Below are 25,141 nucleotides of genomic sequence, written 5' to 3' on the forward strand. Positions count from 1 at the left end.
GGTACATGCACTTGACCAGGGAATTGAACCAAAACCCTTGGGTCCACAGGCCGATGCTCTATCCACTGAGAAAAACTGGCCAGGGCTGTGGTCTGATTTAGTATCATTGTTCTGTTAACATTTTATCTTGGATCACTGGGTAATTGTCTTCAGTGCCTTTATTGTTTATGTTTTGTTTGTTGTTTCTCTGCAGCAATTAATATTATCAACCATTGTATCCATAGATCTTTTTTTTCTGGCTGCATTTAACATACTACTATTCTGGTTCATTTTCTTTATGTTTGTTCCTGCATTTGTTCATCTTTTAATCCACAAATATTTATATTTATTGAGTTCCTCTATTAGGGATAAGATGTACCTGGCACTCTTCAGGGTACATCTATCTCTCTTCCTTAGCTTTTTTTTGTATCAGGGACAGTCTGTATTTAGTTTTCCATCCCCAGGAATGTTTAATCACTTTCACTATATCCATTTACTACCTCTGAAATAAAGATTCTAGTCATAACCTTATGGTATCTACAGGCTTTCTGCTTATTAGTGGACTTTCTTTTTTAATGTCCTGCTATTTCCTTAATTCACCATATCTAAAAACAACCTTTCATTCTTCCCTTTTTTCTGTCACCTGTTCTCCAACAGTAAGACCACTTTTCTTTAGGACTTCTCAATTCCTTTTTTTTTTTTTTTTTTAATATATTTTATCGATTTTTTTTCAGAGAGGAAGGGAGAGGGATAGAGAGTTAGAAACATCGATGAGAGAGAAACATCCATCAGATGCCTCCTGCACACACCCCACTGGGGATGTGCCCGCAACCAAGGTACATGCCCTTGACCGGAATCGAACCTGGGACCTTTTAGTCCGCAGGCCGACGCTCTATCCACTGAGCCAAACTGGTTTCGGCAGGACTTCTCAATTCTTGTTAATGAGACCATTTTTAATAAACCTAGGCCTAGACCAGTCAACAATATTTTTTCCTCACTTATCCCTAATCCAGCTTTTTCTGGAATTCTTTCTTTTTCACTTTTGCTATCATTTCCCACGTTTTGTCCTCCAGCCCCTTAATCCTGAATTACTCTATTTAACTTTTCATCTTTCATTTTTTGCCATGTTTGTCCATTTTCTAAACAACATCTGATTACTTTTCTCTAAATGTCACTCTTTATCCTAAACTCACCTGCTCATTATCTTTCTGTGTATTTACTTGTTGGTTTGAATTTGGTAATCTCCATTTCCTGCTAAGCGAATTACCATTGGCTAAACAATCCATGTCATATTCCTTAACCAGTCATTCAAGCCTAAAGAGATCCTTTCAACCAGACTGAACATCTCTGGCTCCTTAATAAAATCTTTTCAGAGCCTATTCTTGTATTTATTCCCTCTGCCTACTTATCTCAGTAAACACTCTAACCACAATCTTCTGTGATACTTGTCTTCCTCTGTGTTTCACTCATTTGACATATAATTTATTGCTAATTTGTTGGAAATGTTTTTTTCTTAGCTCCTTTTAAATTTTTAACTCCCTTGAGTACAGCTAGTATGACTTACTCTCTATAATAATCCATTTTCCCACCCATGCACATCCCCTCCCCCTCACTTAGGGTAGATACTTATATATTCTTTACAGATAATTGGTCTGATCAGTTAGCGTCTTTCTGTTTGTCATCAACTTCAGTATAGATGGAATTTTTTAAGCTGTGTTTTTGAGCTGTACATCATACCCATTTTTTAACAGCTTTATTAAGATACAATTGACATATAATAAACTTTCCAGATTTAAATTGTACAGTTTGATAAGTTTTGACATGTATGTGCTCGTGACACCACCAAAGGTTCCCTTTGAATATTCTAAAGAAACATTGATTATTTTATTTTTTATATATATATTTTTATTGATTTCAGAGAGGAAGGGAGAGGGAGAGAGAGATAGAAACATCAATGATGAGAGAGAATCATTGATCGGCTACCTCCTGCACACCGCACCCTGGGGATTGAGCCTGCAACCCAGGTATGTGCCCTTGGCCGGAATCGAACCTGGGACCCTTCAGTCCTCAGGCTGACGCTCTATCCACTGAGCCAAACCAGCTAGGGCTTGAAACATTGATTATTTTAGAAAGAAAGTTTTTAAACTGAGAAACTTTAATGTAGGATTTGTGATCTTTTTTGTTTAAGGTCTTCTGTCCTTAGAAGCACTACCATCTAGTGCAGTGGTTCATAAACTTTTTTTTTTTTTTTAATGATTTCAGAGAAGAAGGGAGAGGAAGAGAGAGATAGAAGCATCAGTGATGAGAGAAAATCATTGACTGGCTGCCTCCTGCATACCCTACACTAGGGATGGAGCCTGAAACCTGAGCATGTGCCCTGATGGGGAATCGAACTGTGACCTCCTGGTTCACACCAGCCAGGCAATTTATAAACTTTTTTAAAGAGTAGATCTTTCTTCAAGAATTCCATGCAGATATTTATCTAGAAATTCAATACATAAAATAGGAAGAAAAAAAGAGAGAGATAGAGAGCTGTTACATTTAGAAAAATGGACATTATATGTAGAGTGCATGGGACCTTTCCCTCTCAGCCTTCCTCCATTCCAGACAGCCATGAGGTATCTCCTCTTGACTCGTAGGTTTCCAACAGAATGCATTTTGAAAATCATTTCTTTAAGCTGAAGATATAATAAGAAGCCAAATTAATGTTTAAGGAAAATAATTATGAATAAGAAGGGCATGAAATCTTCTGTGTTGAAATTAATGTTTTGCTTTATCCTAAAAGTCTTATTTTTCTCCCTTAATCCCTTTGATGTACAGGACTATCCCACCTATACTATCCTTGGTCAGAGTCAGTACCAGGCCTGCTACCCCAGCTCCAGCTTTGGAGTCACAGGCCAAACTAACAATGATGCTGAGAGTACCACATTAGCAGCAACCACATACCAGACAGAGAAGCCTAGTGTCATGGTACCTGCGCCTGCAGCACAGAGACTTTCCTCTGGTAAGAACCACAGCTCTAAAAACTTGGGCTTAAGGGCACTTCAATAGGCGATGGTGAAGATTATTTTGTTCTGGTCTAAGTTACTGTTACCATGCTATTGGCTTTCCCTCTCAGGAGTATATGAACATTGAAGCCAGACTGTAACAAGTCATTGGCAGGCTGAATGTAAATACCTGATGCTGTAAACAGAAAAGTACCAAGAATGAAAAGACTGCATTTATGACTCCTATTTCATCCCACCACCCTTCTATAGCTCTAACATGATTGTCACAGGGAACTTCAGAATCATGGCACGTTTTATAAAAGTTGGAGGATTCCAGTTTTAGTCTGAATATTTTGGACTTCTGCTCAGCTTCAGAGCAGTAGTTCTCAACTTTTCCTTTAAGATTCTAAGAAAAGCTAAAGAAACATGAAATTTTACCTACAAATTTAGGTCTGTGCATTTAGCTTTGAAATGTTTCACTGGATTATGATGTCCAGGTTAAAACAAACAAACGCTGAGACATTCAATAAACATATGCACACAATTTAAAATCATACCTAATAAAATGGTAATATGCAAATTACCATCACTCCGCTATGCCCACGATTGGGCCGGCTGGAGGTGCGGGGGGCGGGACTCAGGGTGGCCGATTGGCTGGTGGTAGGAGCGGGGGGCGGGGACTCGCGAGTCCCCGACCCCCACTCCTCCCGCCGGCTTAAACGGCCGGTGCTGCTTAGGCCGGTGCTGCGGAAGACGCTGGTGGCGGAACTCGGGGTTTCCGTTTCCGCCAGCAGCAGTTTTCCTCTGGCCACCCGCCAGATCAGAGCGCCTCCTGATAGGAGTTCCTCTCGGGGTGGCCGATCATGCTGGCGGGAGGCGCTCTGATCGGCGGGTGGCCAGAGGAAAACTGCTACTGGCGGATAACTGGTGCCGGCAGCCAGGTGAAGGAAAAGTCTATTGCACGAAACTTCGTGCAACGGGCTCCTAGTATATATATATTTTTTATTGATTTCAGAGAAGAAGAGAAACATCAGTGATAAGAGAGAATCATTGATTGGCTGCCTCCTGCACACCCTCTACCAGGGATTGAGCCCGCAACCCGGGCATGTGTCTGAACAGGAATTAAACCATGATCTCTTGGTTCATAGGTTGACTCTCAACCGCTGAGCCACACTGGCTGGGCCATACTTTTTATTCATCACTATTTTTCATGAAAATTTGATGATAGTGATAGTTGTCTTCCTCTGTATTTTACTCATTTAAAGTTTGCTGTCATATATCACTTGAGGAAGGACTGTTTATTGTTATTAGCTCTCATGCATTTTTTTAAAAATAGTGCTCTACATCAACTAAAGCAGTTTTCTGTGTGCCTTTACCAGTCTTCTAAGTAATGGACATACAGATGGTCGCTTCAAAATTATGTAACTTTGAAATAATTACATGTAATGATACTTCAGTTTTGATTTCGTTTCTCTAAATCTCTTTGTTCTTCATAACAATTTTAACTTTTGAATAATGGAGAATTTCAAACAGACAGACGTTGTCAGAGTAGTATAGTGAACCCTTATGTATCCAACATCCATCTTCAACAATAACAGCTCATAGGCAAACTTTTTTTCAACTATACTTCATCCAATTCCCTCTCCAAATTCTAGACATCATTCTAAAAGATAAATACTCAACATGACCACAATTTCATTATCCCATCTAAAATAATTCAACAATAATTTCTTAATATCATAAAGTACCAAGAGGTATTCTTCCCGTTTTCTCATAAATATTATTTTGTTTTTCTTTTTACAGTTTGTTTAACCCTTTGCACTTGCTTGCTTTTTTCGATTCCTTTATTCTACTGCTAACCTGTTGAGTCATACTCGACATCCGAGTGCAAAGGGTTAAATTAGGATCCAAGTAAGATCCATACATTGTGATTGGAAGATACATATTTTGTCTCTTTAAATCTATAAATTCCTCCATCTCTTTTTTTATTCCCCTGTGCATTTTATTTGTTCAAGAAACTATTGCTTATCCCATAGCATTTCCCTGAATTGTGTTGATTATATCCTTACTAGAGGCCCGGTGCATGAAATTTGTGCACTGGGGGGGGGGGTGTCCCTCAGCCCAGCCTGCACCCTCTCCAATCTGGGACCCCTCGGGGGATGTCTGATTGCCGGACATTCCTCTCATAATCCGGCACTGCTGGCTCCCAACCGCTCGCCTGCCTGCCTGTCTGATTGCCCCTAACCGCTTCTGCCTGCCAGCCTGATCACCCCCTAACCACTCCCCTGCTAGCCTGATCGACGCCTGACTGCTCCCCTGCTGGCCCGATTGCCCCCAACTACCCTCCCCTGCTGGCCCAGTAATCCCCAACTGCCCTCCCTTGCCGGCCCGGTCGCCCCTAACTGCCCTCCCCTGCCAGCCTGGTCGCCCCTAACTCCCCTCCCCTGCAGTCACAGTCCCCCACAACTGCCCTCCTCTGCTGGCGTGGTCACCCCTAACTGCCCTCCCCTGCTGGCCTGGTCATCCCTAACTGCCCTCTCCTGTCAGCCTGGTCGCCCCCAACTGCCCTCCCCTGCTGGCCTGGTCGCCCCCAACTGCCCTCCCCTGCTGGCCTGGTTGCCCCTAACTGCCTTCCCCTGTCGGCCATCTTGTGCAAGGGTGTGACAGTCAATTTGCATATTACCTCTTTATTATATAGGATAGGGTAGTTTAACATGTCCTGCTGCCTTGTGTATGTTATTGTACATTAGTAAATGGATCTAAAGCAGTCTTTTTCAACTAGAGGCAATATTGAGCTATGTGCCTCCCTCCTCTCCCTTTGACATTTGGCAATGTATAAAAACATTTTTGGTTGTCACACTATGTGAGGTGCTGCTGGCAGCTAGAGTGTAGAGGCCAAGGATGCTGCTTAACCAGACATCCTACAATGCACAAGACAGCACACTCACGACAAAAATTAATCTGGCCCAAAATGTTAATTGTGCCAAGTTGAGAAGCTCTGATCTAGAAGCTTGATCAGATTCAGATTCTATCCTTTTTTATGCAAAACAACTTTATAGATGTGTTCTTTCATTGGGATGCAGGTGTATAAATTCTAGTTATAACTCTCTTTATGAGGTTAAGAGCTGTTGATTTTCAGTGCCCAGTTCTGCATTCCCAAATTACTTAAAGTTTGGTTTTTCATGCTTTATCTCTGCAATATGATTCTTAAGTACAAAAAAACTGCTGACCCTCTTCCCGCTCTGTGACTATGAGCAATAAATGTCTTGTTTTTCCTTTACAGGAGACCCTTCTACAAGCCCATCTTTGTCCCAAACTACACCAAGTAAAGATGCTGATGACCAGTCCAGAAAAAACATGACTGGAAAGAACCGGGGCAAGAGGAAGGCTGATGCTAGCTCTTCCCAGGACAGTGAATTGGAAGTATGGGAAGAAACTCCTTTGAGTTACCTACTTTATTTTTTTCTTCATTTCTTAAGTTTATTAAATATATATATCTGAAACTCATGGAATAATATGGTTCTCTGTTGTGTACCCTTTAATTCCTGGGCAAGAGAAACTGAGTTGGCCAATTGATAAGAGAAATGTAAAAACACATTTGTCTATGCCCATAACTTTCCATATTACTTCAGATGCTTTTACCAAAAGCATCAAAAAAGCTTTTGTGAATTTAAGTAACCAAGTAACTCTTTAAGGGAAAGAACCAACTATTCTCTGTATTCCAGAGGAGAACAGAAAGAACAGCGCATTATCTTCAGAAAGCAGAGGGTGTCACAAGTAATGTCATACTGTTTGCCATTCAAAAATCTCAAAGTAAAATGAGAAGACTAGAGTGCTTTAGACAAAGTTTCTGGGAAGCATGCAACCAAATCTGATGACTTTATTAATGAGATTTACACTTATTTACTCTGTGGTTAAACACTATAAGAGTTTACTATGGGGATACATTTGGCTTCATTATTATAAAAAGACTAGAAAGTCATTCAAACTACTAATAAGAGTGAAGTTTTGATTTTCAGTTTTTCTATAATAGAATTATTTAATAAGGGGAAAAGCTATATTTAAAAATGAGTCCATTGATAGGTTTTCTGAAGACATATGTAAATTGAAGCTGTATTTGGAGCCTCTCTTCTCCTTTATTCTAAGTGTGATTCAGTGGCATTAAATATTTTCACAAACTTATTTAATTGTTGCCACTATTTATTTCCACAATCCTACATAAAAACTTTGTACCCATTAAGCAGTAACTCCCTATTCTCTCTCTACTAGCCCCTAGTAACCTCTCTTCTACTTCCTGTCTCTTTGAATTTGCCTGTTTTAGATATCTCATAAAAATAGAATAATACAATATCTATCCTTTTATGCCAGACTTTTTTTCAAGGTCCATCCATTTTGTAGCAAGCATAAGAACTTTGTTCCTTTTTATGGCTGAATAATATTTCATTGTAGTATTATGTATAGACCCCATTTTGTTTATTCATCCCGTTGATGGACACCTGGGGTTCTTTCACCTTTGAGCTGCTAAATAGTGCTGCTATGAACAATGCTATACAAGTATCTCTTTGAGTACCTCTTTTCAGTGATTTTGGGTAAACCTAGGAGTAGAATTGCTGGATCATATGGTAATTCTATGTTCAACTTTTTGAGGAACCACCAAAATGTTTTCCCTAGTGGCTATACCATCTAACATTCCCATCAGCATGCATGAGGATTCAGTTTCTCTACATCTTCACCCATATTTTTGATAATAGGCATCCTAATAGATGTGAAGTGTTATCTCATTATGGTTTTGATTTGCATTTCCTTAATGACTAATAATGTTGAACATCTTTTCATGTGTTTATTAGCCATTTGTTTATTTTCTTTAGAGAAATGTCTATTCAAATTCCTTGCCCTTTTTTTTATTATTATTCCTGAGGATATGTTCATTGATTTCATTTATTTATTTTTCATATATATTTATTGATTTCAGAGAGAGGGAGAGAGATAAAAACATCATTGATGAGAGAGAATCATTGATCAGGTGCCTTCTGGATATCCCATACAAGGTACCGAGCCCTCAACCAAGGCATGTGCCCTGACCGGGAATTGAATCCTGACCTCCTGGTTCATAGGTCGATGTTCAACCACAGAGCCACACCAGCCAGGCTGTTCATTGATTTTAGAGAGGGGAAGAGAGAGAGAGAAAATGAAAATCCTCTATTAGTTGCCTCCCATAGGCACCCTGACCAGGAATCAAATCCACAACCTTTTTTCTGTATTTGATGACACTCCAACCAACTGAGCCACCCAGCCAGGGTCCTTACCCATTTTTAAACTGAGTTTTTAATTAATTTTTAAATTTGTTTTTAATTGAGTTTTAGGAATTCTTTATATATTCTAAATATTAATCTTTTATCAGATATACTAGAGGCCCAAGGCACAAAATTTGTGCAAGAGTAGTCCTTCCTTCACCCGGCTGCTGGCACCCGGGACCCAGGTTTCCCTCGCAGCCCTGGCTTCGACTGGAAGGACGGAATGACGTCTGGAAGGACATCCGTTCCAATTAGCATATTACGCTTTTATTATTATAGATGATATACACATATTTTCTCCCATTCTGTGGATTGTCTTTTTACTCTCTTGATGGTATTAGGGTAATGCTGGCTTCATAGAGTGAGTTAAGAAATGTTCCCTCTTCTTCAACTTTTTGGAATAGCTTAAGACTTCTTTAAATGTTTGGTAGAATTTACCAGGCTAGCCATCTTGTCCTAGGCTTTTCTTCCTTGAGATGTTTTTGATTACTGATCCAACCACTTTACCAGTTAAAATGTCTATTCAGAGTTTCTATTTCTTCTTGAGTCATTTGTCACTTCGTGTTTTTTTAGAAATTTGTTCATTTCATCTAGGTTATATGTTGGTGTACAGCTGTTTATAGTGTTCTCTTATAATCCTTTCTATTTCTAAAGTCTAAAATTAGTAAGAATGTTCATTTCTGATTTTAGTCATTTGAGTTTTCTTTTTCTTAGTCTAGCTAAAAGTTTCAATTTTATAGATTTTTTTAAAATATATTTTATTGATTTTTTTTACAGAGAGGAAGGGAGAGGAATAGAGAGTTAGAAACATCGATGAGAGAGAAACATTGATTAGCTGCCTCCTGCACACTCCCTACTGGGGATGTGCCCACAACCAAGAATCGAACCTGGGACCCTTCAGTCCACAGGCCGACGTTCTATCCACTGCACCAGACTGGTTAGGGCAAGATTTTTTTTTTTTTACAATATATTTTTATTGATTTCAGAGAGGGAGGGAGAGAGAAACATCAATGATGAGAGGGAATCATTAATCGGCTACCTCCTGCATGTCCCCCACTTAGGGATCGAGCCCGCAACCCGAGCATGTGTCCTTGACCAGAAATGAACCTGGGACTCTTCAGTCCTCAGGCTGACGCTCTATCCACTGAACCAAACCAGCTAGGGCTTATAGATGTTTTTAAAGAACCGACTTTTAGTTTTGTTGATTTTCCTTGATTATTTTTCTATTCTATGCTTTATCTCCATTCTAACTTTTATTATTTCCTTCCTTCTGCTGGCTTTTTCTAGATTTTTAAATTGTACAGTTAGGTTATTAATTGAGATCTTTTTTAAGTTATGCATTTACAGCTGTAAATCTCCTTCTTAGCACTGCTTTTGCTGCATACTACAAATTTTGTTGTTAAGTTTTTATTTTCATTCATCTCAAGGTATTTTCTAATTTCACTTGGGATTTCTTCTTCCATCCTTGGTTATTTAAAATTGTGTTGTTTAATTTTCACGTATTTGTGAATTTTCCAGTTTTCCATTAATTTCTTGCTTTATCCAATTGTGATTAGAAAAGATGTTCACTCATTATTTTTCATATTTTCCTCCCTCAGCGGGTATTTCTGTGGGACTTGGATGAAACCATCATCATCTTTCATTCCCTTCTTACTGGATCCTATGCCCAGAAGTATGGAAAGGTAATTTGTGTCTTTCTTCCTTTGTTGTAACCGTCCCTTTTCTGCTATAAGAGCAGGTAAACAAAATCACTTTCTCTGCTACCTCCACCTTACCCTGTTGGCCTTTCCATGTTAAATTTCACCTACTAGCTTTTACCAGGCAGGCTACATGGTCAGGAGGAGTTGATGATAAAGCTAGACACTAGACCTGAGGTAAATGGTGAAAGCTGAAGTTCTTTGAGTGTGGTATTTTGTATAAATGAAGTATGAGAATGATGCTCAAAACAGAGTGGAGTCTCAGGATTATATATTCCAAAGACCAATCTATTATCCCTTAACCTTTTGCACTCGGATGTCGAGTGTGACGGTTATTGAATGTATCAATAATTTGAAATATAAAAAAATCCAAATAAATAAGTTTGTATGAAAAGAAACTCCAGTTTTTTATTCTACTGCCGCGCTTTGTAAAATCTGGGGTATTTAAAAAATTAAATCCCGAGTAGAATAAAGGAATCGAGAAAAAAGCAAGCGAGTGCAAAGGGTTAAGTCGCTTTTAACAACCTAAACTGTACATTTCATTTACCTGGTTCAAATTACAGATAAAATATGAAGTATCTTTCTAAAAGAGATTACATACCTTCTTAAATTAAATATACCAAGCAGAATTTAATTTGTTTTGTCATTAATCTAAACATCAGTTTTAATAGAGGGATGAACTGTTTTTGAGCTATTGTCTATATATTTCTATACTAAACTACCTTCAGGCACCTATTTTTCTGTATTATGAATACATTTTATAAAAATATCTGCCTCCTTTGCTCCCTTACTATTCCCATATATTCCTTATCGTCACAAATGTTTGTGTTAGGAGTAATTTCCACAGACTCTCAGTATATAGACTGGCAAGCTCCTATGCTAAATAACTAGTCTGTTATAAAGTAAATAAATAAATAAAATAAGAGCATACAGCCTCTAAATGAAGACCTGGTTGTTCATTTTAAAACTAAGTGCATTGCTTTTCCTGCAAATATTATGACTCTTCAGCCTTTGTTTACTTATTTCCTGGTTGTTGAGATTGTCAGATAGCTGATTTCTGGTGTTATACTCTGTGTGTGCGTGTAGGGAAGATAATGGGTGTTACAATATTAATATTTTAGTAATAGTTAGAGTTTCTCCTGAAACAGAATTTTCCCCCCAAAAAAAAATTCAGGTGTTGTGTGTTTTAAAAATATTTTTATTGAGTTTTAGAGAGAGATGAAAGGAGAGGGAGAGAGAAACATCAATGTGAGAGCAACACATAGATTGGCTACCTCCTGCACGTCCCCTACAGGGCATTGAGTTTGCCAACTGGGCATATGCCCTGACCAGGAATCAAACCATCAACCTTATGGTGCATGGGACGACACCCAACCAACTGAGCCACACTGGCCAGGGCAAGGTTGTTTTTAAGTGGGTTTGGTCTTCTAGAAACTAAAGTCCTAAAATTTTTAACTTTTCACAATTCCAGATTCTTATAACTGAATGAAATTGCATCAGTAATCATTGGAAGCACTATTGTGGGTCTGTGTTGTTTTGGCCTTGACCAAAATAATTTTTAAATATTTTAAGGGTCAGAACCAGTGCAGTGAGTACCAAGTCAAGCAATTTTTCTCTTATTGTATTCCAGGATCCAACAGTAGTGATTGGCTCAGGTTTAACTATGGAAGAAATGATTTTTGAAGTGGCTGATACACACCTATTTTTCAATGACTTGGAGGTAAGCATTTTAAATTGTTTCTGTGCTTTAATGAAACATTTTGTTCAGTAACTATTTAGTGCTTATTTAGTTAGAGGATATGTGGTTAGGGTGGGTATGGAGAGGCCAGCTGGTTACTTAGATCTATATAGTCTTACAGAAATAGTGGCTTGGCTAAGTCATCACAATCTTGGTTCTGGCCCTCAATTTTATTGGCTCAAAAATTTTATTGCTTTTCTGGAAGTGATCTACCTCTGTTTTGCCAACCCATTAGGCAAAACACTGATACCAAAATTTCAATTTATTCATATATATTAAATAATGTATAAGGTGGGTTTGATTTTTTGTGTGTGCTTTTTTTAATATATATTTTTATTGACTTCAGAGAGGAAGGGAGAGATAGACACATCAATGATGAGAGAAAATCATTGATCAGCCACCTCCCACTCACTTCCTACTGGGGGATCGAGTCCACAACCATGTGCCCTGACCGGGAATTGAACCCTGGCATACTGGTTTATAGGTTGACATTCAACCATTGAGCCACATCAGCCAGGTGATTATTTGTGGTCTTAAGTATATTTGACTATTCTTCAATTTTACCTTCTTAAAAGAATCTCTAGATTTGTCAGATCTATAAGTAACTGCTGTAATTCATTTTATTTCATACATGCTGATTTTCCATGGGTTAGCCTGGACATCCAGAGTCACTGTATAGTTAAGTGCAAGGAAAACCAAGAAACACTGAGAGCTTCTTGGTGAATTTTTTGGCTTTGACATTTTAGTTAGCCTTTGAGGTAAACATGGTTTAGTGGAAAGAACACAGAACTGAGAGTCAGAAGACCGGAGTGTGAGTCCCAAGTTAGGAAACTTATCTTCCCACTTTTGGGCCTCAGTGAAGCAGTTATTCTACACAAGAAACTAGTAACAGTTGTTCTATCTGGGGAGGAGGATGCATTGCTGAGACACGGACGTAGGAAGGAGCAGATTTGTCACTTAATATCCTTTTGAATTTTGAACTGTATACCAAATGTGTCACCTAGTTTTAAAATAGTGAAAATTTTAAAGTAAAATAAGATAGCATTTTATAAACATGATATAATTCTATTCCTTTTAAAATATAATCCAGTTCTACTTAACAGACAATTCTCCAACAAATTAAATTAATAAGGCTCTAACTCTAAAACTTTAGTTTAAGCTCCACGATGCTTTAATCTTTCCTCAACTTCACATGTTGATAAGTTAGGACATCAGAGTTATTCAGCAAACATTTGTTGAAAACCTATTATCTGCCAATAATTATTGCCAAATTGTATTTGTAATGATTTTCTAGACATAGTCCTCACTCAGGACTGAAAGTTCTGTGAAGAATTTGACCTGAATGTGTTCCTGCCCCTGAGGTCAGTGGTTCTCAACTTTAGGGGGCATAAGAATCACCTGGGGACCTCGTTAAAAATGAAGATTCTAGGACTTCACTCCCAGAGATTCTATTCAAATAGTTCTGGGGTGGACCCAAGAATATGCATTTTTTAAAAACTTCCCCAGAGGATTCTGATGCAGGTGGACATTACAATACCGCCCTAGGTGATGTCAGAGGAGTAAATCTGTTAGAGTTAGGTAGTGGGTGGCATTTTATGTCAGTACTAATGTGGGTTTGGTGGAAAGAACCTTTGGTCTGAATTAGAAGGCTCCTTCTAGTTCCTTTCTACCACTCACTTGGGTAAATCATTTTACCTCACTTTTATAACATGAGGAGGAGTTGACTTAGACGAACTCTTCTGTGTACCAGGTTTGAATTTATAAATTTCTATTTCAGTCACTTTCAGTTGTGATACTACACTCTACCAACATCTGTTTCTTCTGCAAGAATTTATTAGGTACATGCTGCATAAGGTCACTGGACTAAACCAGAGGAGTACAAAAGAGATGGTCGTGTTGTAAGAGGCCTACAGTGCAATAGAACTTTCAATCTAGTATAGAACATGGACACACCTGACAATGTAAGGGAGTTTGTGCTCATACCTAGGAGCTGTTAGAAAAATGAACTATTGAGAGAAGAGCATAAGTGAGGGTTGGATTGGTTAAGGTTTCATGAAGACTGTGCTCTATGAATTAGGCCATAAAAGAAGATGGACAGCAAGGGGGGTGAGAGTGATCCTCCAAGAGAGGCCATAAGGTATTTCATCATTCCACCATTGTTTGTGGTGTTTTTACAATATGTCATGTCGGTACTAGCACTTCTACTGGCTGGACTGAAATAGTGTATGGTTTTGTCTTTTAACAGGAGTGTGACCAGGTGCATGTGGAAGATGTGGCTTCTGATGACAATGGCCAAGACTTAAGGTGATAAAAATGATGCCTTAAATATCCGTACAGCATAAGACATAATCTAGGCTTAGAGGAAAACAAAGAAAATCACTGTTTTCCTCCACTAGACTTGCTTTATTGCAATATTTGCTTTATTATGGTGGTCTGGAACCGAACCCATAATATCTCCAAGGTACACCTATATCAGTTATCTATTGTATAACAAATTATCCCAAACTTAATAACTTAAAATAATAAACATTTATCATCTCATAGTTTCTGTAAGTCAGAAACTTGAAAGTGACTTAGCTAGGTAGTTCCAAGTTAGGGTCTCTTCGAATGAAATCAAGACATTGGCTGGAGCTAAATTCATCTGAAGGCTTTATTAGAGGGCCGACCTGATTTCAGCTTCTTGCCTGTGGCTGGTAACAGGAGGCCTCAGTGCCTCACTGAGTGCTCTACATGGGGCAGCTTGAGTGTTCTCAAGTGACAGCTGGCTTCTTTCAGAGCAAGTGCTCCAGGAGAGAGCGAGAGAGGTCTAGTCTCTGAAGTCTAACACCACGTTCTGTTTACATTCAAATACATTGCATACCCAAAGGAGCAGAATTAGAGGAGAGGAGCATTGGAGAATCTGTGGACATAATTTAAAGCCATCCAGTGAACTATGTATGAGCTTAATAAACTAGCCAACAGATCACTGAAAGAGAGCATCCCTATTATCTTACTATTACTAGTATTTTGTGTTATTACCTTCCATTATTTTATTTTTTTATATTTTTTTTTCACAAAGGAATATAAGACTATTAACCCTTTGCACTCGCTTTTTTCTCAATTCCTTTATTCTAATGCTAACCGTGTCGAGTCACACTCGACATCCGAGTGCAAAAGGTTAACCACTGTTTACTAGTATTTACAATAAAGTAAACAATATATAGTTGGGTAACATTCTGTTTACTACAAAGCTATTGTTTTTCCTGGCTTTTGTTGAACCAGTACCCCAAATACTGAGACTGAGTTGTAAGGAATGAGTTGGAGTAAAGAGAAAACATGCAGATCAAGAGTTTAGATTACAAAAAGTTTGTTCACCCATTTATTCCATCAGGTCCTAACATCTCTAATAATCTGATTAGGTATCCATGAATAAAGTTTTACACATTCCATGACCCTAATTTTTTAGTCAATATAGCACGGGATTTCAACTTCTTGTAAAGGAATTTTTTATGAGGTGAAACCTTTAAATAAGTGTTGCTTACCTGGTTAAAACACATCAGGGTTTGCCTAGTTTTCTCATTTGAGTCAGGAGGTTATTGGTAGTGATAAAATTTTCCTTTCAGGGGTTTTTCAAATAAACTTGCATTTATGGTTGTAGCTATGGATTCTGATATGGCCGCTTTAAATTGTCCAATTTAAACTAATTTCATTATATTTAAGTTGCCCAATTAATTACAAAATTATCTAATTTCAAAGATTAAAAGCTTCAGGAAAAATTTCAATTTAACTTCAAATAATTTTTTCTTAGGTTGCTGATAATGATGGCAGCCCAGAAACATGAGTTTATCTATAATTATGAAATGCTGTTTTATTTTGGTAAAAAAAAAAAAAAAAAACATTTACAAATTTAGATACAACTACCTCCCTCCCCCCAATAAACAAAAAACCCACAATGATCCTTAGGCATATATGAGTTAAACACAAATTCTGACTGAGTAATGACTATGGAGATTTTCCCCAACATTTAGAAAAGCTTCTCTAATGCAGAGGAAAAAATACACCATGGTATCAAATGTTCTTTTCTGATAAAGGAAGCAACTATAGAAAGCTTTTGTTCAAAGTACCAGTGCTATAGATGCAACACCCCCAACAACTCTGCAGCACTACTTCAAAAAAAACAATCAAACTTGATTTTTATTAGAACATAGTTCTTTCTTCACACTAATAAATCAAAAAAAATAAGAACCAGATTTTATATATATGTATAAATATACTAGAGACCTGGTGCACATATTCGTGCATCGGTGGGGTCCCTCAGCCTGGCCTGTGCCCTCTCACAATCCGGGACCCCTTGGGGGATGTCGGACTGCCAGTTTTAGCCCGATCCCTGCAGGCCAGGCCAAGGGACTGCACCAGTGCACGAATCCGTGTGCCGGGCCTCTAGTATGCATATAAGATCTTTGGTTAATCTCTTCCCACCCTCCCTCCTCCCCCCTTTCCTCTGAGATTCATCAGTCTGTTCCATGTTTCCATGCCTGTGTGTTGAGCATCTGCCCCCTGGTGGTCAGTGTGCATCATAGCTAATGGTTGGATGGTCGCTTACACTTTTATATATCCTACTAGAGGCCCGGTGCACGAAATTCGTGCATGGAGGGGAGTTGTCCCTCAGCCTAGCCTGTACCCTCTCCAATCTGGAACCCCTCGAGGGATGTCCGACTGCCCGTTTAGGCCCGATCCTGGTGGGATCGGGCCTAAACGGGCAGTCGGACATCCCTCTCACAATCCAGGACTGCTGGCTCCCAACTGCTTGCCTGCCTGCCTTCCTGATTGCCCCTAACCACTTCTGCCTGCCAGCCTGATCACCCCCTAACCACTCTGCTGCCAGCCTGTTTTCCCCCAACTTCCCTCCTCTGCCAGCCTGGTCACCCCTAACTGCCCTCTCCTGCAGGGTTGATCACCTCCAACTGCCCTCCCTTGCAGGCCTGGTCCTTCTCAACTGCCCTCCCTTGCAGGCTGGGTGCCTCCCAGCTGCCCTCTCCTGCTGGCCATCTTGTGGTGGCCATATTGTGTCCACATGGGGGCAGGATCTTTGATCACATGGGGGCAGCTATATTGTGTGTTGCAGTGATGATCAATCTGTATATTACTCTTTTATTAGATAGGATAGAGGCCTGGTACAGGGGTGGGGGCCAGCTGGTTTGCCCTGAAGGGTGTCCCGGATCAGGTGGGGGTTCCCTTGGGGCGTGGGGCGGCCTGAGCGAGGGGCCTGTGGTGGTTTGCAGGCCGGCCACGCCCCCTGGTAACCCAAGCAGAGGCCCTGGTATCTGGAATTTATTTTCCTTCTACAATTGAAACTTTGTAGCCTGGAGCGGAGCCAAGCCTGGGACTCCCTCCGCGGCCCGGCAGCCATTTCTGTTGGGGTTATAATTGAAACTTTGTTGCCTTAAGCGGGTGGGCCCGGCCAGGGTGTGCGGAAAGCTTTGCTTCCCGTTACCGGCGGCAACCCTGGCCTGCTCTCTCAAGCTCCATTCTGCCGCCATTTGTTTGAATTTGTTTACCTTCTATAATTGAAACTTTGTAGCTTGAGTGGAGGCTTAGGCCTGGCAAGGGCAGGCAAAAACCTTGGCTTCCTCTGTTACCTAGGAAACCTTGCTCTCTGTGGCTGTAGCCATCTTGGTTTGGGTTAATTTGCATGCTTGCTCTGATTGGACGGTGGGCGTGGCTTTGTGGGTGTGTCGGAGGTATGGTCAATTTGCATATTTGTCTATTATTAGGTAGGATATAATAAAACCCTAATATGCAAATCTATGGAATGACCAGTTGCTATGACATGCACTGACCATCAGGGGGCAGATGCTCAATGCAGGAGCTTTCCCCTGGTGGTTAGTGTGCTCCCACAGGGGGAGCGTTGCTCAGCCAGAAGCTGGGCTCATGGCTGGTGAGCGCAGCAGCGGTGGCGGGAGCCTCTCCCGTCTCCGCAGCAGCGCTAAGGATCCCTGAGGAGTCCCGGATTGCGAGAGGGTGCAGGCTGGGCTGAGGGACCCCCCACCCCAGTGCACAAATGTCATGCACTGGGCCTCTAGTATAGATATAAAAAGCAATGGAAACAAATATTGTGATTCGCCTTCTGGATAAGAATGCCAAGTTAGTCTTTCTTCATAGAAAGCAATTACAATTTGAGGACACTTCATATTTGCCTCTTTTGCCAGCACCAAATCAGCCTCTTCTGAATCTTTCCATTTCATGAGAAACTAACTCTCCATTGCTGTCGGTGGCACCAATTATTCGTTCAGGATCAAGACCTCTGGCAAAGCCTCTTGGTTTATCAGCAGCATCTCTTTTCTTCTTTGATTTGCTATCATTAGATTCACTGTCAGATAAAAACTTTCTTTTTGTACCATCTTTTTCTTTACCAGCTTTTTGAGAATTAAGAAATGCTTCAATTAACTCGACAATCTAAATTTTCTTCAGGTTCCCAAGTATTATCAGCATCTGTGAATCCTTTCCACTTCAGGATTTCCACCTTCCCATTCACTACACGTCGGTCCAATACTTTTTCCACTACAAATTCTTCAGGCTCTGCCTCTTCAACTTTTTTACTCTTTCCATTCTGTTTCTTTCCCATTTTTTGCAATGTAGTTTTATTGGAGGCCATTTTTTATTGCAGACTCAAAGAGCTATTACTCACTACCTCCATGCAGATTCACGTCCCATGTCTCCAGCTTCTCCGGCATCTCCAGCCCTGCATGCCTTCAGCTCCCTATTTTTTAATACCTTTATTGATTTCAGAGAGGCAGGGAGAGGGAGGGAGAGAGAAACATCAATGATGAGAGAATCATTGATTGGCTGCCTCCTTCACGCCCCCTACTGGGGATCAAGCTCGCAACCTGGGCATGTGCCCTTGATCAAACTCGAACTCGGGACCCTTCAGTCCTCACGCTGATGCTCTACCCACTGGGCAAAACCAGCTAGGGCCTGTTATATCTGTTTTATATATATATATATATTTACTTTTTTTCTTTACATAGTTGCAATCATTTTGTATATACATACACAAAAATTTTATATTCTGGGTTTTTTTCACTGTAAGATATTCTGTCATTAATGAAAGGATCCTTCATTTCAAGCTAACGTCTGCAGGATGCTGGTGCTTGAATTGTTCCTACCTCTCTTTCCCTATTCTTCATCCTTTTTTTGATAGATGTAATAGGGGTGAGATAGAGGAATAGTGAAAGATAGACTCTGACACATAGAGATTTGGGAAAAGATTCTCAAAGCCCTTGATCTTGGTGTCAGGTGCTAGGAATAGGACAGAGAATCTCTGGTGGCATTCATCCAAAAACCCCATGCAGTATAGATTTTAATTTTCATTATCCTCTCTCTCTGCAGCAACTATAGTTTCTCAACAGATGGTTTCAGTGGCTCAGGAGGCAGTGGCAGCCATGGTTCCTCTGTGGGTGTACAGGGAGGTGTGGACTGGATGAGAAAACTGGCTTTTCGTTACCGAAAAGTGAGAGAAATCTATGATAAGCATAAAAGCAACGTGGGTGGTAAGTGTCATACAATCAGTCTGATTTGCTGCTTTCTTTTCCAGGGATTCCTTAGAACTCCCTGACAACTGCTTATGACTTTGTGCCACAGTAACATTTTAATTCTATATTTTAAAACATGGAGGTTTGATTAAAACCCTTTGGGTAGGAAGCTTTGCATTTTTGATGGACTTCTCTTAGCATACATTTTCAAAGCTCTCTTGTTCTTTCTAGACAAATGCCTTTTTAAAGGAAATATGTTCCAAATTTGATGAAGTATTTTATTCTGGAGTCAAAATTACTGTCAGTAGTGGTTAATAGGTTGCCTTATTGTTTTTTTACTAATATATCAGGACAAGTCATATATAACAAGTCACTAGGTGGTTTATAGTGGATAGAAAACTAGGTCCAGGAGTATAGGGTGGCAGTATCCATGTGTTGTGATTTGAAGGACCTTGGAAATTCTTTCTACCTAGAAATATCTCATGTCAGGTGCCACCAGGCCTGAATTCTATTATTTGGTATTAATTAATTAGTGACAGATTGTCCAGATTGAAGAGACATTAGATATCTATTGAGAAAATTGATGTCCATCTTGAAAGTAACAAGGGCAGATACCATAGCAAGTTAATTACCTACCACAGCTAGAATCCACATCCCTGAATTCTTTTTTTTTTTTTTTTAATATATTTTATTGATTTTTTACAGAGAGGAAGGGAGAGGGACAGAGAGTTAGAAACATCGATGGGAGAGAAACATCGATCAGCTGCCTCCTGCACGCCCCCTACTGGGGATGTGCCGGCAACCAAGGTACATGCCCTTGACCGGAATCGAACCTGGGACCCTTCAGTCCGCAGGCCGACGCTCTATCCACTGAGCCAAACCGGTTAGGGCGACATCCCTGAATTCTTGGTCCACTTTACATTCATGCAGTTCTTTTTCTAGTGATATACCTTATGAGAAAATACTTAAAATTATAAGCCATCACCCTCAAACTTCTACATATACATAAATGTTGCATGAAGTTTCAAGGATTTCCTATACTGCCTAGAGGTATATTACCCCAGGTCAAGAGAACCCTCCTACAATACCATGCTACCACTTTCTGGGATGCAGAAAGTAAAAATAGGACTTTGAAAATCAATTTAGTTAATTTCTGTTACAGTCTTCCAATACCAGGTAAAAATCACGGGCATCTGGGCTTTGGGAGTCAAATTTAAGTGTCTGATTATTATTTTTGCCTAGTGAATGCCTGGACCTAGTTTTCTGCAGAAAGTAATATAACCCTCTATAAGAATATCTATCTGTATTTTGTAAAATTTTTGAATTGTCAAAGTGCCACATCATATTATTAGTTAAGTAAAAGACATATACTAGTATATTTATGTTTATATCATACATGCCATAGAGGTATTGGTTTTGTTTTATTAGAAACATTGAGAGGCATCTAATTCTAGTCTTGCATTGTGAAACCATCAATCTGAAAACAAATTATCGCAGTTCTAGTCCTCATAGAAATGCCTTCTATTTTTGTAGAATATTGGTAATAGATTACAGGATTTATCTTCACTATAGAAAATTCAGGGCCAGATTTTTCTTTTAATTTCTTTATTGATTAAGGTATCACATATTTGTCCTCATCCCCCCATTCCCATCCCAAACCCCTCCCCACGCATGCCCCCACCCCCCTGTTGTCTGTGACCACTGGTTAGGCTCATATGCATGCATACAAGTCTTTTGGTTGATCTTTCCCCCTTTCCCCCACCCTCCCCTACCTTCCCTCTGAGGTTTGACAGTCTAATTGATGCTTCCCTGTCTCCAGGTCTGTTTTTGTTCATCAGTTTATGTTGTTCATTATTTCCCCTAGATGAGTGAGATCATGTGATACAAGAAATACACTTATAAGAACCGAAAGTGAGACAAGCAATAATGGTTATGCTGAGAGGCAAATGAATCAGTCTGTAGTGAGTTTCTTTCTGGGCCAACAGTTCTTTTGAGTCTCAGGGCCAGATTTATTATTTGAATATTATAACTCAAGTGTCTGATAACATGCTCTCATCAGATGAATTCTGTTTTGTTATGCTTAATTATCTGATCTTAAACAGTGTCTTGGTTTCTTACTAGCTGAGTTGTTTCAGAAGTAAATACAGTACAAGTAAGTGGCATTCATAGAGTTGGTAATTCAACCTGGAATCTCAGGTTGATGTATTCTGAAAGGGGTAAAAGGAAAGCACAGTTACCATGAGAGCAGTGTATGGTAGTGAAAAGACTTTTGAGACCAAAAGCGACTTTTTAAAAATATATATTTTTATTGATTTCAGAGAGGAAAGAAGAGGGAGAGAGAGAGAGAAACATCAGTGTTGAAAGAGAATCATTGATTGGCTGCCTCCTGCATGCCCCCTACTGGGGATCGAGCCTGCAACCCAGGCATGTGCCCTTGACCAGAATTGAACCTGGGACCCTTCAGTCCGCAGGCCAACGCTCTATCCACTGAGCCAAACCAGCTAGGGCGCCACTAACTTTCTGTGTAATCTTAGCAGCCCTTTCCTCCCTGGGTTCTGGTTTCTTCAGAAAGAGATTGGAATGGTGCAGACTCTTCTTTTAGCTCTAACACTTACTTTTCCCCTTTGGTTCTTGAGCCCATGTCTAAATCAGTGCTACTCAGGGAATGGTCCACCACTCTGCAGATTGTGCTGCTGATTCATGATGAAAGAGCTTGTGTCAGAATCTAATCATGTTTCCTCAGCTGATTTTGTTGTGCCCGGTAGCAAACATTCTGATGAAGAAAGTGAAAAAGATATTTTGAGCAGACTACTCTAGGGTTTTACTAAGAAGAGAACTGTATTAGTTCAGTAGAAATTTCAATGACACACTATTTCTCAATTGAATTATAGAACTTTTTCATGGAAGTCAGCAAGGATATGTTGTCAAATGATAAATGTGTCTGCTTTTATTCCAAAAGGTCTTCTCAGTCCCCAGAGAAAGGAAGCACTGCAGAGACTAAGAGCAGAAATTGAAGTTTTAACAGATTCCTGGTTAGGTACTGCATTAAAGTCCTTACTTCTCATCAAGTCCAGGTATGAAAATGGTTCTTTCAGTTCTCATCCTCTCAGAGACACACTCTCCTACACCAGTTTAGGACAAGCCATTCCCAAAATAGGATGTGGGGTGGGGAGAGAGGAGTTCAAATGAAGCAAGGAAGTATGTAGTAGGTTAGGTGGGAGGCAGGGCCATTTTATACTAATAACACACCTTAGAGTTTTAAGAGAATATATATGAAAGCCTTTTTCTTTCCCTTTCTTTCTTTCTTTTTTTAATATGTTTTTATTGATTTGAGAGAAAGAGAGAGAAACTTTGGTCGGCTGCTCCTGCATGCCCTCACTGGGGATCCAGCCAGCAACCCAGGCATGTGCCCTGACCAGAAATCAAACTGGTGACCTCTTGGTGCATGGGACAATGCTCAATCAACTAAGCCACACCAGCTAGGGCTTCCCCTTACTTTTTGCTCACAAAATTAAAACTCAGTAAATCATAATCTCCAGCCCAGGAGATGGGCCTGGTGACATCAAAGGATACATATAGGAGACAGATCTCAAATATCCTAAGTACAGGAAGCTTCAAAAAAATGTACCAAAACTTAGGAAGGCAGGATTCAAAAGAAAAGGAAATATTAAGGAGATTTCAGTTTAAAGCTTATAATGGGAAATAAATACAGTCATAATTGTACCTAAATCTCTTACTGATTTCTTCCTCAAAACAGGAATTTCAGATCTATAACCTAATAGAGCAAACATTAAAACTGACACAGGTTATTCAGTGAAGTCTATAAAGGACCTGTGAAATTAATGTGTATTCTGGAATCTATGTTGCTATTATATGAAGAACAGAGAAGCCTTAAATCATATCTCATTAAGAGCTGGGTTGCATTTGGATGAAATAGTACTGTAACTGAAAGTCTGTCATTTGTTTCCTAGAGAGTAGTATCAATGACATGGGTTGGTGGTAATTGCTAACAAGTGCAGTGAGCGAATTATCAGAGGGAAATGAGGCAAGAATCAAGTTGCTGCTCTGTGCCCACTATAGAATCTCTGTCCTTTAATATGGAAAGTAAGTAAACCTGAGATAATTAGAACAATAACTGAACATTGACATTGAACAAATATCATATCAGGCCCTTTAAGGTTAATTTTTAATTGTTAGATTCTGAAGGTCAGATCCTGGGTTGGTTCACCCTTTTCTTTTCTTTCCTTATTTCTCCCTTCTAGGAAGAATTGTGTGAATGTTCTGATCACTACAACCCAGCTGGTTCCAGCTCTGGCCAAGGTTCTCCTATATGGGCTTGGAGAAATATTTCCTATTGAAAACATCTATAGTGCTACCAAAATTGGTATGGTTTCTATTCAGTTTCTTGTCACTTGCCTTACAATAATATTTCCTACCATGATGTACTTATTATTTACCAGTTCCTCTGTTAGACATATCTATAATAATAAAAGCTTAATATGCTAATTAGACTGGACAGCCGAACAACCTTCCGGACGAAACCGCAGCAGCGGGGGCCGAGGCAGAGGCAGTTAGGGGTGATCAGGCAGGCAAGCGAGTGGTTAGGGGCAATCAGGCAAGCAGGCGAGTGGTTAGGAGCCAGCGGTCCCAGATTGAGACAAGGATGTCCAGCTGCCAGTTTAGGCCCGATCCTAGGGATCGGGCCTAAACTGGCAGCTGGACATTCCCCAAGGGGTCCCAGATTGCGAGAGGGTGCAGGCCAGGCTGAGGGATTCCCCCCTCCATGCATGAATTTCTTGCACTGGGCCTCTAGTATATATATCCTCACAACAGTCTTCTGATATTACTAATGAGGCAGTTCAGGCTTAACAGTTATGTAGCTTGCACAAAACTTCACAGATAGTAAGTTACATAAACAGGATTCAAATCCAGATCTGTGGGACTTTGCTCTTTTCCTTTATAATATTTGAAAGAACATAATATCTAGTTTAGAAATCTACTTTTGCCTCATTTCAGATTTCTTTTTCGCATAGAGAGCACTGCAATAAGAGAAAAGAAAAATCACTTAACTGAAGAAGGTGGCAGAAGCAGGGAAATAAAGTATAAGAGATGGCGAAGAAAAAGGAAAGAAAACAATTTCCTTTTTATTTATTTCTGCAAATAAAAAGCAGTATCATCTATGCATGTTTTATGTATAGGTTTCAAATGGGATTTGAATTTTTATATATTACCATATATCTAAAAACAGTCTGCAGTGTATTGAAACACCCATTTCCCAAGGTTAAGTTCAGTGATGTAGTATCTCAGTTGCAGTTATGAAATATAATAGTGAGGAAATCCAGATAGGACAGATGTTGCTGCCATATTTATTGGTACTCTGGGGTTCCTCCCCTACTGAAAGCCATAAGGCTCATTCATGCCCAGGACTATTTCTGGAAAATAAAAAATTGGAGGGAAATAGCTGTTTGTCTGTTTTTTTTAAATATATATATTTTATTTTTTACAGAGAGGAAGGGAGAGAGAGAGAGTGTGAGAAACATCAATGAGAGAGGAACATCAATCAGTTGCCTCCTGCACACCTCCCACTGGGGACGTGCCTGCAACCAAGGCACATGCCCTTGACCGAATCGAACCCGGGACCCCTGAGTCCACAGGCCGACGCTCTATCCACTGAGCCAAACCGGTTATGGCTGTCTATTTCTTATTACTAACAAAAAATCAAGGCCTTATGCTCCCACTTTTTCCCCTACATTAAAAGTTTCCCCTCAAAAAATATCCTTTCACAGTGTCCAGAGCCTAGACTTGGAATCAGGAGCCTAAAGTCTAGCTATAAACTTGTTTGGATCTGGGCAAGTCACTAGTCCCATTTCATCTGTTAAAATAGGGTATGGTACTTATCTCACTGGATTATTTTGAGAATTCAGTAAGGAATAAC

General features: G+C 39.8%; 1 protein-coding gene and 1 pseudogene across 2 annotated transcripts in view; one reads left to right on the top strand and one right to left on the bottom strand.

Moving 5' to 3' along the window:
* The window catches only part of EYA3 (EYA transcriptional coactivator and phosphatase 3), a 98,234-nt gene that overhangs the window by 64,988 nt on the left and 8,105 nt on the right, over positions 1–25,141 (top strand). The window contains exons 7-14 of the mRNA XM_079776527.1: positions 2,800–2,983; positions 6,250–6,389; positions 9,859–9,942; positions 11,588–11,677; positions 13,941–13,999; positions 19,064–19,224; positions 22,166–22,280; positions 23,469–23,590. Of these exons, the coding sequence (XP_079632653.1) occupies positions 2,800–2,983; positions 6,250–6,389; positions 9,859–9,942; positions 11,588–11,677; positions 13,941–13,999; positions 19,064–19,224; positions 22,166–22,280; positions 23,469–23,590 (955 nt within the window). The remainder of the gene's footprint in view (positions 1–2,799; positions 2,984–6,249; positions 6,390–9,858; positions 9,943–11,587; positions 11,678–13,940; positions 14,000–19,063; positions 19,225–22,165; positions 22,281–23,468; positions 23,591–25,141) is intronic.
* On the bottom strand, positions 17,782–19,040 carry LOC307102835 (chromobox protein homolog 3-like; annotated as a pseudogene). The gene has a single exon. The product of its transcript is annotated as a chromobox protein homolog 3-like (transcript).

Source organism: Cnephaeus nilssonii, assembly GCF_951640355.1.
Source record: "Cnephaeus nilssonii genome assembly, chromosome: 7".
Taxonomy (NCBI): Eukaryota; Metazoa; Chordata; class Mammalia; order Chiroptera; family Vespertilionidae; genus Cnephaeus; species Cnephaeus nilssonii.